Here is a 14,527-nt window from a genome sequence, read left to right on the forward strand (position 1 = left end):
GTTTTCCCTCTCCAGTCCTTCCCCTTTAAGGCGATGCAGCAGAGTTTTCCCTCTCCAGTCCTTCCCCTTTAAGGCGATGCAGCAGAGCTTTCCCTCTCCAGTCCTTCCTCTTTAAGGCGATGCAGCAGAGCTTTCCCTCTCCAGTCCTTCCCCTTTAAGGCGATGCAGCAGAGTTTTCCCTCTCCAGTCCTTCCCCTTTAAGGCGATGCAGCAGAGTTTTCCCTCTCCAGTCCTTCCCCTTTAAGGCGATGCAGCAGAGTTTTCCCTCTCCAGTCCTTCCCCTTTAAGGCGATGCAGCAGAGTTTTCCCTCTCCAGTCCTTCCCCTTTAAGGCGATGCAGCAGAGTTTTCCCTCTCCAGTCCTTCCCCTTTAAGGCGATGCAGCAGAGTTTTCCCTCTCCAGTCCTTCCTCTTTAAGGCGATGCAGCAGAGTTTTCCCTCTCCAGACTTTCCTCTTTAAGGCGATGCAGCAGAGTTTTCCCTCTCCAGTCCTTCCCCTTTAAGGCGATGCAGCAGAGTTTTCCCTCTCCAGTCCTTCCTCTTTAAGGCGATGCAGCAGAGTTTTCCCTCTCCAGTCCTTCCCCTTTAAGGCGATGCAGCAGAGTTTTCCCTCTCCAGTCCTTCCTCTTTAAGGCGATGCAGCAGAGTTTTCCCTCTCCAGACCTTCCTCTTTAAGGCGATGCAGCAGAGTTGTCCCTCTCCAGACCTTCCTCTTTAAGGCGATGCAGCAGAGTTGTCCCTCTCCAGACCTTCCTCTTTAAGGCGATGCAGCAGAGTTGTCCCTCTCCAGACCTTCCTCTTTAAGGCGATGCAGCAGAGTTGTCCCTCTCCAGACCTTCCTCTTTAAGGCGATGCAGCAGAGTTGTCCCTCTCCAGACCTTCCTCTTTAAGGCGATGCAGCAGAGTTGTCCCTCTCCAGACCTTCCCCTTTAAGGAGATGCAGCAGAGTTGTCCCTCTCCAGACCTTCCCCTTTAAGGCGATGCAGCAGAGTTGTTCCTCTCCAGACCTTCCCCTTTAAGGCGATGCAGCAGAGTTGTCCCTCTCCAGACCTTCCCCTTTAAGGCGATGCAGCAGAGTTGTCCCTCTCCAGACCTTCCTCTTTAAGGCGATGCAGCAGAGTTGTCCCTCTCCAGACCTTCCTCTTTAAGGCGATGCAGCAGAGTTGTCCCTCTCCAGACCTTCCTCTTTAAGGCGATGCAGCAGAGTTGTCCCTCTCCAGACCTTCCTCTTTAAGGCGATGCAGCAGAGTTGTCCCTCTCCAGACCTTCCTCTTTAAGGCGATGCAGCAGAGTTGTCCCTCTCCAGACCTTCCCCTTTAAGGCGATGCAGCAGAGTTGTCCCTCTCCAGACCTTCCCCTTTAAGGCGATGCAGCAGAGTTGTCCCTCTCCAGACCTTCCTCTTTAAGGCGATGCAGCAGAGTTGTCCCTCTCCAGACCTTCCTCTTTAAGGCGATGCAGCAGAGTTGTCCCTCTCCAGACCTTCCTCTTTAAGGCGATGCAGCAGAGTTTTCCCTCTCCAGTCCTTCCCCTTTAAGGCGATGCAGCAGAGTTTTCCCTCTCCAGACCTTCCCCTTTAAGGCGATGCAGCAGAGTTGTCCCTCTCCAGTCCTTCCCCTTTAAGGCGATGCAGCAGAGTTGTCCCTCTCCAGACCTTCCTCTTTAAGGCGATGCAGCAGAGTTTTCCCTCTCCAGTCCTTCCCCTTTAAGGCGATGCAGCAGAGTTTTCCCTCTCCAGACCTTCCTCTTTAAGGCGATGCAGCAGAGTTTTCTCTCTCCAGTCCTTCCCCTTTAAGGCGATGCAGCAGAGTCGTCCCTCTCCAGTTTTTCCTCTTTAAGGTGATGCAGCAGAGTTTTCTCTCTCCAGTCCTTCCCCTTTAAGGCGATGCAGCAGAGTTGTCCCTCTCCAGACCTTCCTCTTTAAGGCGATGCAGCAGAGTTTTCACTCTCCAGACCTTCCTCTTTAAGGCGATGCAGCAGAGTTTTCTCTCTCCAGTCCTTCCCCTTTAAGGCGATGCAGCAGAGTTGTCCCTCTCCAGTCCTTCCCCTTTAAGGCGATGCAGCAGAGTTTTCCCTCTCCAGTCCTTCCCCTTTAAGGCGATGCAGCAGAGTTTTCCCTCTCCAGTCCTTCCCCTTTAAGGCGATGCAGCAGAGTTTTCCCTCTCCAGTCCTTCCTCTTTAAGGCGATGCAGCAGAGTTTTCCCTCTCCAGTCCTTCCCCTTTAAGGCGATGCAGCAGAGTTGTCCCTGTCCAGTCCTTCCCCTTTAAGGCGATGCAGCAGAGTTGTCCCTCTCCAGTCCTTCCCCTTTAAGGCGATGCAGCAGAGTTGTCCCTGTCCAGTCCTTCCCCTTTAAGGCGATGCAGCAGAGTTGTCCCTCTCCAGTCCTTCCCCTTTAAGGCGATGCAGCAGAGTTGTCCCTCTCCAGTCCTTCCCCTTTAAGGCGATGCAGCAGAGTTTTCCCTCTCCAGTCCTTCCCCTTTAAGGCGATGCAGCAGAGTTTTCCCTCTCCAGTCCTTCCCCTTTAAGGCGATGCAGCAGAGTTTTCCCTCTCCAGTCCTTCCCCTTTAAGGCGATGCAGCAGAGTTTTCCCTCTCCAGTCCTTCCCCTTTAAGGCGATGCAGCAGAGTTTTCCCTCTCCAGTCCTTCCTCTTTAAGGCGATGCAGCAGAGTTTTCCCTCTCCAGTCCTTCCTCTTTAAGGCGATGCAGCAGAGTTTTCCCTCTCCAGTCCTTCCCCTTTAAGGCGATGCAGCAGAGTTTTCCCTCTCCAGTCCTTCCCCTTTAAGGCGATGCAGCAGAGTTTTCCCTCTCCAGTCCTTCCCCTTTAAGGCGATGCAGCAGAGTTTTCCCTCTCCAGTCCTTCCCCTTTAAGGCGATGCAGCAGAGTTTTCCCTCTCCAGTCCTTCCCCTTTAAGGCGATGCAGCAGAGCTTTCCCTCTCCAGTCCTTCCTCTTTAAGGCGATGCAGCAGAGCTTTCCCTCTCCAGTCCTTCCCCTTTAAGGCGATGCAGCAGAGTTTTCCCTCTCCAGTCCTTCCCCTTTAAGGCGATGCAGCAGAGTTTTCCCTCTCCAGTCCTTCCCCTTTAAGGCGATGCAGCAGAGTTTTCCCTCTCCAGTCCTTCCCCTTTAAGGCGATGCAGCAGAGTTTTCCCTCTCCAGTCCTTCCCCTTTAAGGCGATGCAGCAGAGTTTTCCCTCTCCAGTCCTTCCCCTTTAAGGCGATGCAGCAGAGTTTTCCCTCTCCAGTCCTTCCCCTTTAAGGCGATGCAGCAGAGTTTTCCCTCTCCAGTCCTTCCTCTTTAAGGCGATGCAGCAGAGTTTTCCCTCTCCAGACTTTCCTCTTTAAGGCGATGCAGCAGAGTTTTCCCTCTCCAGTCCTTCCCCTTTAAGGCGATGCAGCAGAGTTTTCCCTCTCCAGTCCTTCCTCTTTAAGGCGATGCAGCAGAGTTTTCCCTCTCCAGTCCTTCCCCTTTAAGGCGATGCAGCAGAGTTTTCCCTCTCCAGTCCTTCCTCTTTAAGGCGATGCAGCAGAGTTTTCCCTCTCCAGACCTTCCTCTTTAAGGCGATGCAGCAGAGTTGTCCCTCTCCAGACCTTCCTCTTTAAGGCGATGCAGCAGAGTTGTCCCTCTCCAGACCTTCCTCTTTAAGGCGATGCAGCAGAGTTGTCCCTCTCCAGACCTTCCTCTTTAAGGCGATGCAGCAGAGTTGTCCCTCTCCAGACCTTCCTCTTTAAGGCGATGCAGCAGAGTTGTCCCTCTCCAGACCTTCCTCTTTAAGGCGATGCAGCAGAGTTGTCCCTCTCCAGACCTTCCCCTTTAAGGAGATGCAGCAGAGTTGTCCCTCTCCAGACCTTCCCCTTTAAGGCGATGCAGCAGAGTTGTTCCTCTCCAGACCTTCCCCTTTAAGGCGATGCAGCAGAGTTGTCCCTCTCCAGACCTTCCCCTTTAAGGCGATGCAGCAGAGTTGTCCCTCTCCAGACCTTCCTCTTTAAGGCGATGCAGCAGAGTTGTCCCTCTCCAGACCTTCCTCTTTAAGGCGATGCAGCAGAGTTGTCCCTCTCCAGACCTTCCTCTTTAAGGCGATGCAGCAGAGTTGTCCCTCTCCAGACCTTCCTCTTTAAGGCGATGCAGCAGAGTTGTCCCTCTCCAGACCTTCCTCTTTAAGGCGATGCAGCAGAGTTGTCCCTCTCCAGACCTTCCCCTTTAAGGCGATGCAGCAGAGTTGTCCCTCTCCAGACCTTCCCCTTTAAGGCGATGCAGCAGAGTTTTCCCTCTCCAGTCCTTCCCCTTTAAGGCGATGCAGCAGAGTCGTCCCTCTCCAGACCTTCCCCTTTAAGGCGATGCAGCAGAGTCTTCCCTCTCCAGTCCTTCCCCTTTAAGGCGATGCAGCAGAGTTTTCCCTCTCCAGTCCTTCCCCTTTAAGGCGATGCAGCAGAGTTTTCCCTCTCCAGACCTTCCCCTTTAAGGCGATGCAGCAGAGTTGTCCCTCTCCAGTCCTTCCCCTTTAAGGCGATGCAGCAGAGTTGTCCCTCTCCAGACCTTCCTCTTTAAGGCGATGCAGCAGAGTTTTCCCTCTCCAGTCCTTCCCCTTTAAGGCGATGCAGCAGAGTTTTCCCTCTCCAGACCTTCCTCTTTAAGGCGATGCAGCAGAGTTTTCTCTCTCCAGTCCTTCCCCTTTAAGGCGATGCAGCAGAGTCGTCCCTCTCCAGTTTTTCCTCTTTAAGGTGATGCAGCAGAGTTTTCTCTCTCCAGTCCTTCCCCTTTAAGGCGATGCAGCAGAGTTGTCCCTCTCCAGACCTTCCTCTTTAAGGCGATGCAGCAGAGTTTTCACTCTCCAGACCTTCCTCTTTAAGGCGATGCAGCAGAGTTTTCTCTCTCCAGTCCTTCCCCTTTAAGGCGATGCAGCAGAGTTGTCCCTCTCCAGTCCTTCCCCTTTAAGGCGATGCAGCAGAGTTTTCCCTCTCCAGTCCTTCCCCTTTAAGGCGATGCAGCAGAGTTTTCCCTCTCCAGTCCTTCCCCTTTAAGGCGATGCAGCAGAGTTTTCCCTCTCCAGTCCTTCCTCTTTAAGGCGATGCAGCAGAGTTTTCCCTCTCCAGTCCTTCCCCTTTAAGGCGATGCAGCAGAGTTGTCCCTGTCCAGTCCTTCCCCTTTAAGGCGATGCAGCAGAGTTGTCCCTCTCCAGTCCTTCCCCTTTAAGGCGATGCAGCAGAGTTGTCCCTGTCCAGTCCTTCCCCTTTAAGGCGATGCAGCAGAGTTGTCCCTGTCCAGTCCTTCCCCTTTAAGGTGATGCAGCAGAGTTGTCCCTCTCCAGTCCTTCCCCTTTAAGGCGATGCAGCAGAGTTTTCCCTCTCCAGTCCTTCCCCTTTAAGGCGATGCAGCAGAGTTGTCCCTCTCCAGTCCTTCCCCTTTAAGGCGATGCAGCAGAGTTGTCCCTGTCCAGTCCTTCCCCTTTAAGGCGATGCAGCAGAGTTGTCCCTGTCCAGTCCTTCCCCTTTAAGGTGATGCAGCAGAGTTTTCCCTCTCCAGTCCTTGCCCTTTAAGGCGATGCAGCAGAGTTTTCCCTCTCCAGTCCTTCCCCTTTAAGGCGATGCAGCAGAGTTTTCCCTCTCCAGTCCTTCCCCTTTAAGGCGATGCAGCAGAGTTGTCCCTGTCCAGTCCTTCCCCTTTAAGGCGATGCAGCAGAGTTGTCCCTGTCCAGTCCTTCCCCTTTAAGGTGATGCAGCAGAGTTGTCCCTCTCCAGTCCTTCCCCTTTAAGGCGATGCAGCAGAGTTTTCCCTCTCCAGTCCTTCCCCTTTAAGGCGATGCAGCAGAGTTTTCCCTCTCCAGTCCTTCCCCTTTAAGGTGATGCAGCAGAGTTTTCCCTCTCCAGTCCTTCCCCTTTAAGGTGATGCAGCAGAGTTTTCCCTCTCCAGTCCTTCCCCTTTAAGGCGATGCAGCAGAGTTTTCCCTCTCCAGTCCTTCCCCTTTAAGGCGATGCAGCAGAGTTTTCCCTCTCCAGTCCTTCCCCTTTAAGGCGATGCAGCAGAGTTTTCCCTCTCCAGTCCTTCCCCTTTAAGGCGATGCAGCAGAGTCGTCCCTCTCCAGACCTTCCCCTTTAAGGCGATGCAGCAGAGTCGTCCCTCTCCAGTCCTTCCCCTTTAAGGCGATGCAGCAGAGTTTTCTCTCTCCAGTCCTTCCCCTTTAAGGCGATGCAGCAGAGTTGTCCCTGTCCAGTCCTTCCCCTTTAAGGCGATGCAGCAGAGTTGTCCCTGTCCAGACCTTCCCCTTTAAGTCGATGCAGCAGAGTTGTCCCTGTCCAGTCCTTCCCCTTTAAGGCGATGCAGCAGAGTTGTCCCTGTCCAGTCCTTCCCCTTTAAGGCGATGCAGCAGAGTTGTCCCTGTCCAGACCTTCCCCTTTAAGTCGATGCAGCAGAGTTGTCCCTGTCCAGTCCTTCCCCTTTAAGGCGATGCAGCAGAGTTTTCTCTCTCCAGTCCTTCCCTTTTAAGGTGATGCAGCAGAGTTGTCCCTGTCCAGTCCTTCCCCTTTAAGGCGATGCAGCAGAGTTGTCCCTGTCCAGTCCTTCCCCTTTAAGGCGATGCAGCAGAGTTGTCCCTGTCCAGACCTTCCCCTTTAAGTCGATGCAGCAGAGTTGTCCCTGTCCAGTCCTTCCCCTTTAAGGCGATGCAGCAGAGTTTTCTCTCTCCAGTCCTTCCCTTTTAAGGTGATGCAGCAGAGTTGTCCCTGTCCAGTCCTTCCCCTTTAAGTCGATGCAGCAGAGTTGTCCCTGTCCAGTCCTTCCCCTTTAAGGCGATGCAGCAGAGTTTTCCCTCTCCAGTCCTTCCCTTTTAAGGTGATGCAGCAGAGTTGTCCCTGTCCAGTCCTTCCCCTTTAAGGCGATGCAGCAGAGTTGTCCCTGTCCAGTCCTTCCCCTTTAAGGCGATGCAGCAGAGTTGTCCCTGTCCAGTCCTTCCCCTTTAAGGCGATGCAGCAGAGTTTTCTCTCTCCAGTCCTTCCTCTTTAAGGCGATGCAGCAGAGTTTTCCCTCTCCAGTCCTTCCCCTTTAAGGCGATGCAGCAGAGTTTTCCCTCTCCAGTCCTTCCCCTTTAAGGTGATGCAGCAGAGTTTTCCCTCTCCAGTCCTTCCCCTTTAAGGCGATGCAGCAGAGTTGTCCCTGTCCAGTCCTTCCCCTTTAAGGCGATGCAGCAGAGTTGTCCCTGTCCAGTCCTTCCCCTTTAAGGCGATGCAGCAGAGTTGTCCCTGTCCAGTCCTTCCCCTTTAAGGCGATGCAGCAGAGTTTTCTCTCTCCAGTCCTTCCTCTTTAAGGCGATGCAGCAGAGTTTTCCCTCTCCAGTCCTTCCCCTTTAAGGCGATGCAGCAGAGTTTTCCCTCTCCAGTCCTTCCCCTTTAAGGTGATGCAGCAGAGTTTTCCCTCTCCAGTCCTTCCCCTTTAAGGCGATGCAGCAGAGTTTTCCCTCTCCAGTCCTTCCCCTTTAAGGCGATGCAGCAGAGTTTTCCCTCTCCAGTCCTTCCCCTTTAAGGCGATGCAGCAGAGTTTTCCCTCTCCAGTCCTTCCCCTTTAAGGTGATGCAGCAGAGTTGTCCCTGTCCAGTCCTTCCCCTTTAAGGCGATGCAGCAGAGTTTTCCCTCTCCAGTCCTTCCCCTTTAAGGCGATGCAGCAGAGTTGTCCCTGTCCCTGGGAGGGAGCAAGGAAATGAAAGTGAAAGAAACTTTGTCTTTTAATGAAACCGGAAAGGGGAGAAATTACAAATCTGCCACAATCTGATCTCATCGGAGGAAGAAGAGGAGGTCGCTGCGCCCCCGAAACGTGGAACGCGATCCTGAAGAATTAAGGGGGTCACAGGAATCACCAGAGAGAAAAAAGAGAAAGTGACGACAAGGAGAGAAGGAAACCGTCAGCATGTCAGGAAACCCGGAGCGATCGCAGCCGAGCAGGTACGTCACTATACGGAGCGAACACTGAGAGAACACGGAGGCGACAGGTCTGTCCGGAGAGACAATGGCATCAGGCACCGAGGATGTGCAGGATCAGAAACACTTCCAGAAGCAGCGCCCCCTCGTCCACAGGTTGTGTCTGGTACTGCACTTCAGCTCCATTATAGTGAATGGGAGGAAGCTGTAATACCGCACACAACCTGGGGGGGGCGCTGGTGCTTAACATATCAGCCATTTCTTTACAATTGTGGACACGGCGGCGCTGACGGACCTGATGGCGGCTCCACAGAACCTCGGCGGAATCAGTCCGAACCAAGTCCAGAGCTACAGTGTGACACATTCTGCCAGGACCCCAGTAATCAGTGCAGGAGTCCCCAGTAATCAGTGCTGGGCTGCTTATTCTTAACCCTTCCCTTCATGGCCAGAGTTCTGTTTGTTAACCTCACAGTTTTCTGAGGCCAGGACTCCTGATGGAGCTCCTTCCACCTCACACTGGTATCATGTCTCAGGGGGAGGAGATGACAAGTGGAGCAAGCCGACCACAGACGCACGTCATCCGTCCTCTCCTCCTGATGCTCCATCCCCAATTTATATGGGGGGCTTTTAGGCTTTTCACCACCTGCCCACAAGACCTTACAGAAATTAACATTATACTGCATATTTACAGAAGACCAAACCCTCATCACCACCCTAGACCACCAGGGACTGCGAAAATGACCCTTGGACCAACCTAGACAGGAATCCAGAGACTTTACTAATAACTCCATCACTGCCCTAGACCACCAGGGACTTTCTTAATATTTCCATCACTGCCCTAGACCACCAGGGACCATACTAATAACGCCATCACTGTACTAGACCACCAAGGACTTTACTAATAGCTTCATCACTGTTCTAGACCACCAGGGACTATACTAATAACTCCATCACTGCCCTAGACCACCACGGACCATACTAATAATGCCATCACTGTACTAGACCACCAAGGACTTTACTAATAGCTTCATCACTGTCCTAGACCACCAGGGACTATACTAATAACTCCATCACTGCCCTAGACCACCACGGACCATACTAATAACTCCATCACTGTCCTAGACCACCAGGGACTATACTAATAACTCCATCACTGCCCTAGACCACGAGGGACCATACTAATAACTCCATCACTGCCCTAGACCACCAGGGACTTTCTTAATATTTCCATCACTGCCCTAGACCACCAGGGACCATACTAATAACGCCATCACTGTACTAGACCACCAAGGACTTTACTAATAGCTTCATCACTGCCCTAGACCACCAGGGACTATACTAATAACTCCATCACTGCCCTAGACCACCACGGACCATACTAATAATGCCATCACTGTACTAGACCACCAAGGACTTTACTAATAATTCCATCCCTGCCCTAGACCACGAGGGACCATACTAATAACTCCATCACTGCCCTAGACCACCAGGGACTTTCTTAATATTTCCATCACTGCCCTAGACCACCAGGGACCATACTAATAACACCATCACTGTACTAGACCACCAAGGACTTTACTAATAATTCCATCACTGCCCTAGACCACCAGGGACTTTACTAATAGCTTCATCACTGCCCTAGACCACCAGGGACTATACTAATAACTCCATCACTGCCCTAGACCACCAGGGACCATACTAATAATGCCATCACTGTACTAGACCACCAAGGACTTTACTAATAATTCCATCACTGCCCTAGACCACAAGGGACCATACTAATAACTCCATCACTGCCCTAGACCACCAGGGACTTTATTAATAACTCCATCATTGTCCTAGACCACCAGGGACCATACTAATAACTCAGTCACTGTCCTAGACCACCAGGGACTTTACTAATAGCTCCATCACTGCCCTAGACCTCCAGGGACTTTACTAATAGCTCCATCACTGCCCTAGACCACCAGGAACTATACTAATAATACAGTAATAATTTACTAGTACATTGTTTGTAAAGGAAACATCAAGCTTTATTAATACAAGATATGCCGCAATATTAAACCATCCAGGCTGTGAGATGAGAAGAGCAAGGCGCGGGGGCCGCACATCACTGACACAAAGTAACAGCAGCAAAGCCGATGAGATCTCACAAATCTCCGCACACATTGGTTTCTTGTCGTCAGCATTTTGTGCTTTTCATGTTTTTTGGCCACCGAGCGGTCACTCGTCACTACTTCCAGCGTTTCTCACCCCCTGAATTGAATAAGTAGTGAAAAAACACTGACTAAGCGCACCAGACATGCAGCGGTCAGGTTTTCCTGCGTTTTTTGTGCCAAAACCCGATTCTATAGAACAGGACTTTTTTTCAACACTAAAAGAACAAAACTGCAAGAAAAAAGAAGGAAAACAAAGGGAAGCCTGCTTTTTTTTCTGCAGCTTCTTTCCTGCCAAGAGATCAGGTTTTGCTGCAGAAAAAAAGCTTAAAGACGCTGAGTGTGAACTTACCACTATCTCCTCAATGCAGAAGGCCTGGCCAACACGCTGCTGCCACCTAGTGGTGAGAGTGAGCAAAAGGCGGACTGTCAAAAACACTTCTTAGATTTACTCCAGTGAACGGAAAGGATACAGGGTCGTCCCAGACACAAACGCTGATTGTCATCAATAGATCTTGGAATGAAATAAATCTGTGATCCTGCTGTAATGTCTGTATACTTTTCTGCTTCCTCCCCTGCCCAGTGGTATGATCACACAATGTCCCTGCACAGTCGGACAGACCATCACACAGTACACAGCAGGGGACGGTTATAAGATAATCTCAGCACAGGAACATTTTATTTATCACATCTAAGTTATTATTATTTCAGGATATATTAATTAAAATCAACTTTGTTTGTGGGACTGCTCAAGACCACCAGGGACATAACTAATATCTCCATCACTGCCCTAGACCACCAGGGACTTTACTAATAACTCCATCACTGCCCTAGACCACCAGGGACTTTACTAATAACTCCATAACTCCATCACTGCCTAGGCCACCAGGGACGTTACTAATATCTCCATCACTGCCCTAGACCACCAGGGACTTTACTAGTAACTCTATCGCTGCCCTAGACCACCAGGGACTTTACTAATATCTCCATCACTGCCCTAGACCACCAGGGACATTACTAATAACTCTATCACTGCCCTAGACCACCAGGGACTTTACTAATATCTCCATCACTGCCCTAGACCACCAGGGACATTACTAATAACTCTATCGCTGCCCTAGACCACCAGGGACGTTACTAATATCTCCATCACTGCCCTAGACCACCAGGGACTTTACTAATATCTCCATCACTGCCCTAGACCACCAGGGACATTACTAATAACTCTATCGCTGCCCTAGACCACCAGGGACTTTACTAATATCTCCATCACTGCCCTAGACCACCAGGGACTTTACTAGTAACTCTATCGCTGCCCTAGACCACCAGGGACGTTACTAATATCTCCATCACTGCCCTAGACCACGGACATTACTAATAACTCTATCACTGCCCTAGACCACCAGGGACTTTACTAATATTTCTATCACTGCCCTAGACCACCAGGGACTTTACTAATATCTCTATCACTGCCCTAGACCACCAGGGACATTACTAATAACTCTATCACTGCCCTAGACCACCAGGGACTTTACTAATATCTCCATCACTGCCCTAGACCACCAGGGACTTTACTAATAACTCTATCACTGCCCTAGACCACCAGGGACTTTACTAATATCTCCATCACTGCCCTAGACCACCAGGGACATTACTAATAACTCCATAACTGCCCTAGACCACCAGGGACTTTACTAATATCTCCATCACTGCCCTAGACCACCAGGGACATTACTAATATCTCCATCACTGCCCTAGACCACCAGGGACGTTACTAATATCTCCATCACTGCCCTAGACCACCAGGGACTTTACTAATATCTCCATCACTGCCCTAGACCACCAGGGACTTTACTAATAACTCCATAACTCCATCACTGCCTAGGCCACCAGGGACGTTACTAATATCTCCATCACTGCCCTAGACCACCAGGGACTTTACTAGTAACTCTATCGCTGCCCTAGACCACCAGGGACTTTACTAATATCTCCATCACTGCCCTAGACCACCAGGGACATTACTAATAACTCTATCACTGCCCTAGACCACCAGGGACTTTACTAATATCTCCATCACTGCCCTAGACCACCAGGGACATTACTAATAACTCTATCACTGCCCTAGACCACCAGGGACTTTACTAATATCTCCATCACTGCCCTAGACCACCAGGGACTTTACTAGTAACTCTATCGCTGCCCTAGACCACCAGGGACGTTACTAATATCTCCATCACTGCCCTAGACCACCAGGGACTTTACTAATAACTCTATCACTGCCCTAGACCACCAGGGACTTTACTAATATCTCCATCACTGCCCTAGACCACCAGGGACTTTACTAGTAACTCTATCGCTGCCCTAGACCACCAGGGACGTTACTAATATCTCCATCACTGCCCTAGACCACCAGGGACTTTACTAATATCTCCATCACTGCCCTAGACCACCAGGGACATTACTAATAACTCTATCACTGCCCTAGACCACCAGGGACTTTACTAATATCTCCATCACTGCCCTAGACCACCAGGGACTTTACTAGTAACTCTATCGCTGCCCTAGACCACCAGGGACGTTACTAATATCTCCATCACTGCCCTAGACCACCAGGGACTTTACTAATATCTCCATCACTGCCCTAGACCACCAGGGACTTTACTAGTAACTCTATCGCTGCCCTAGACCACCAGGGACGTTACTAATATCTCCATCACTGCCCTAGACCACCAGGGACTTTACTAATATCTCCATCACTGCCCTAGACCACCAGGGACATTACTAATAACTCTATCACTGCCCTAGACCACCAGGGACTTTACTAATATCTCCATCACTGCCCTAGACCACCAGGGACTTTACTAGTAACTCTATCGCTGCCCTAGACCACCAGGGACGTTACTAATATCTCCATCACTGCCCTAGACCACCAGGGACTTTACTAATATCTCCATCACTGCCCTAGACCACCAGGGACATTACTAATAACTCTATCACTGCCCTAGACCACCAGGGACTTTACTAATATCTCCATCACTGCCCTAGACCACCAGGGACTTTACTAGTAACTCTATCGCTGCCCTAGACCACCAGGGACGTTACTAATATCTCCATCACTGCCCTAGACCACCAGGGACTTTACTAATATCTCCATCACTGCCCTAGACCACCAGGGACATTACTAATAACTCTATCACTGCCCTAGACCACCAGGGACTTTACTAATATCTCCACTGCCCTAGACCACCAGGGACATTACTAATAACTCTATCGCTGCCCTAGACCACCAGGGACTTTACTAATATCTCCATCACTGCCCTAGACCACCAGGGACTTTACTAGTAACTCCATCACTGCCCTAGACCACCAGGGACGTTACTAATATCTCCATCACTGCCCTAGACCACGGACATTACTAATAACTCTATCACTGCCCTAGACCACCAGGGACTTTACTAATATTTCTATCACTGCCCTAGACCACCAGGGACTTTACTAATATCTCTATCACTGCCCTAGACCACCAGGGACATTACTAATAACTCTATCACTGCCCTAGACCACCAGGGACTTTACTAATATCTCCATCACTGCCCTAGACCACCAGGGACTTTACTAATAACTCTATCACTGCCCTAGACCACCAGGGACTTTACTAATATCTCCATCACTGCCCTAGACCACCAGGGACATTACTAATAACTCTATCACTGCCCTAGACCACCAGGGACTTTACTAATATCTCCATCACTGCCCTAGACCACCAGGGACATTACTAATATCTCCATCACTGCCCTAGACCACCAGGGACGTTACTAATATCTCCATCACTGCCCTAGACCACCAGGGACTTTACTAATATCTCCATCACTGCCCTAGACCACCAGGGACGTTACTAATATCTCCATCACTGCCCTAGACCACGGACATTACTAATAACTCTATCACTGCCCTAGACCACCAGGGACTTTACTAATATTTCTATCACTGCCCTAGACCACCAGGGACTTTACTAATATCTCTATCACTGCCCTAGACCACCAGGGACTATACTAATAACTCCATCACTGCCCTAGACCACCAGGGACGTTACTAATATCTCCATCACTGCCCTAGGCCACCAGGGACATTACTAATAACTCTATCACTGCCCTAGACCACCAGGGACTTTACTAATATCTCTATCACTGCCCTAGACCACCAGGGAATATACTAATAACTCTATCACTGCCCTAGACCACCAGGGACTATACTAATAACTCTATCACTGCCCTAGACCACCAGGGACTATAGTAATAACTCTATCACTGCCCTAGACCACCAGGGACTTTACTAATAACTCCATCACTACCCTAGACCACCATGGACTTTACTAACAACCCCTTCACTGCCCTACACCACCAGGGACTATACTAATAACTCTATCACTGCCCTAGACCACCAAAGACTTTACTAATAACTTCATCAC

General features: G+C 50.4%; 1 protein-coding gene across 3 annotated transcripts in view; it reads left to right on the forward strand.

Annotated features, from left to right (window-relative positions):
- Nucleotides 1-7,607: 7,607 nt before the first annotated feature.
- The window catches only part of LOC141073451 (uncharacterized), a 39,224-nt gene continuing 32,304 nt past the window's right edge, over nucleotides 7,608-14,527 (forward strand). Inside the window, exon 1 of one of the 3 annotated variants that reach the window (XM_073560680.1) lies at nucleotides 7,608-7,927. In XM_073560680.1, coding sequence (XP_073416781.1) covers nucleotides 7,893-7,927 — 35 coding nt within the window. In that variant the 5' untranslated portion in view covers nucleotides 7,608-7,892. The remainder of the gene's footprint in view (nucleotides 7,928-14,527) is intronic. The other 2 variants (XM_073560678.1, XM_073560679.1) reach the window with 2 other exon arrangements.

Source organism: Dendrobates tinctorius, unplaced genomic scaffold (genome assembly GCF_039654945.1).
Source record: "Dendrobates tinctorius isolate UK_male_01 unplaced genomic scaffold, ASM3965494v1 ptg000301l, whole genome shotgun sequence".
Lineage (NCBI taxonomy): Eukaryota > Metazoa > Chordata > Amphibia > Anura > Dendrobatidae > Dendrobates > Dendrobates tinctorius.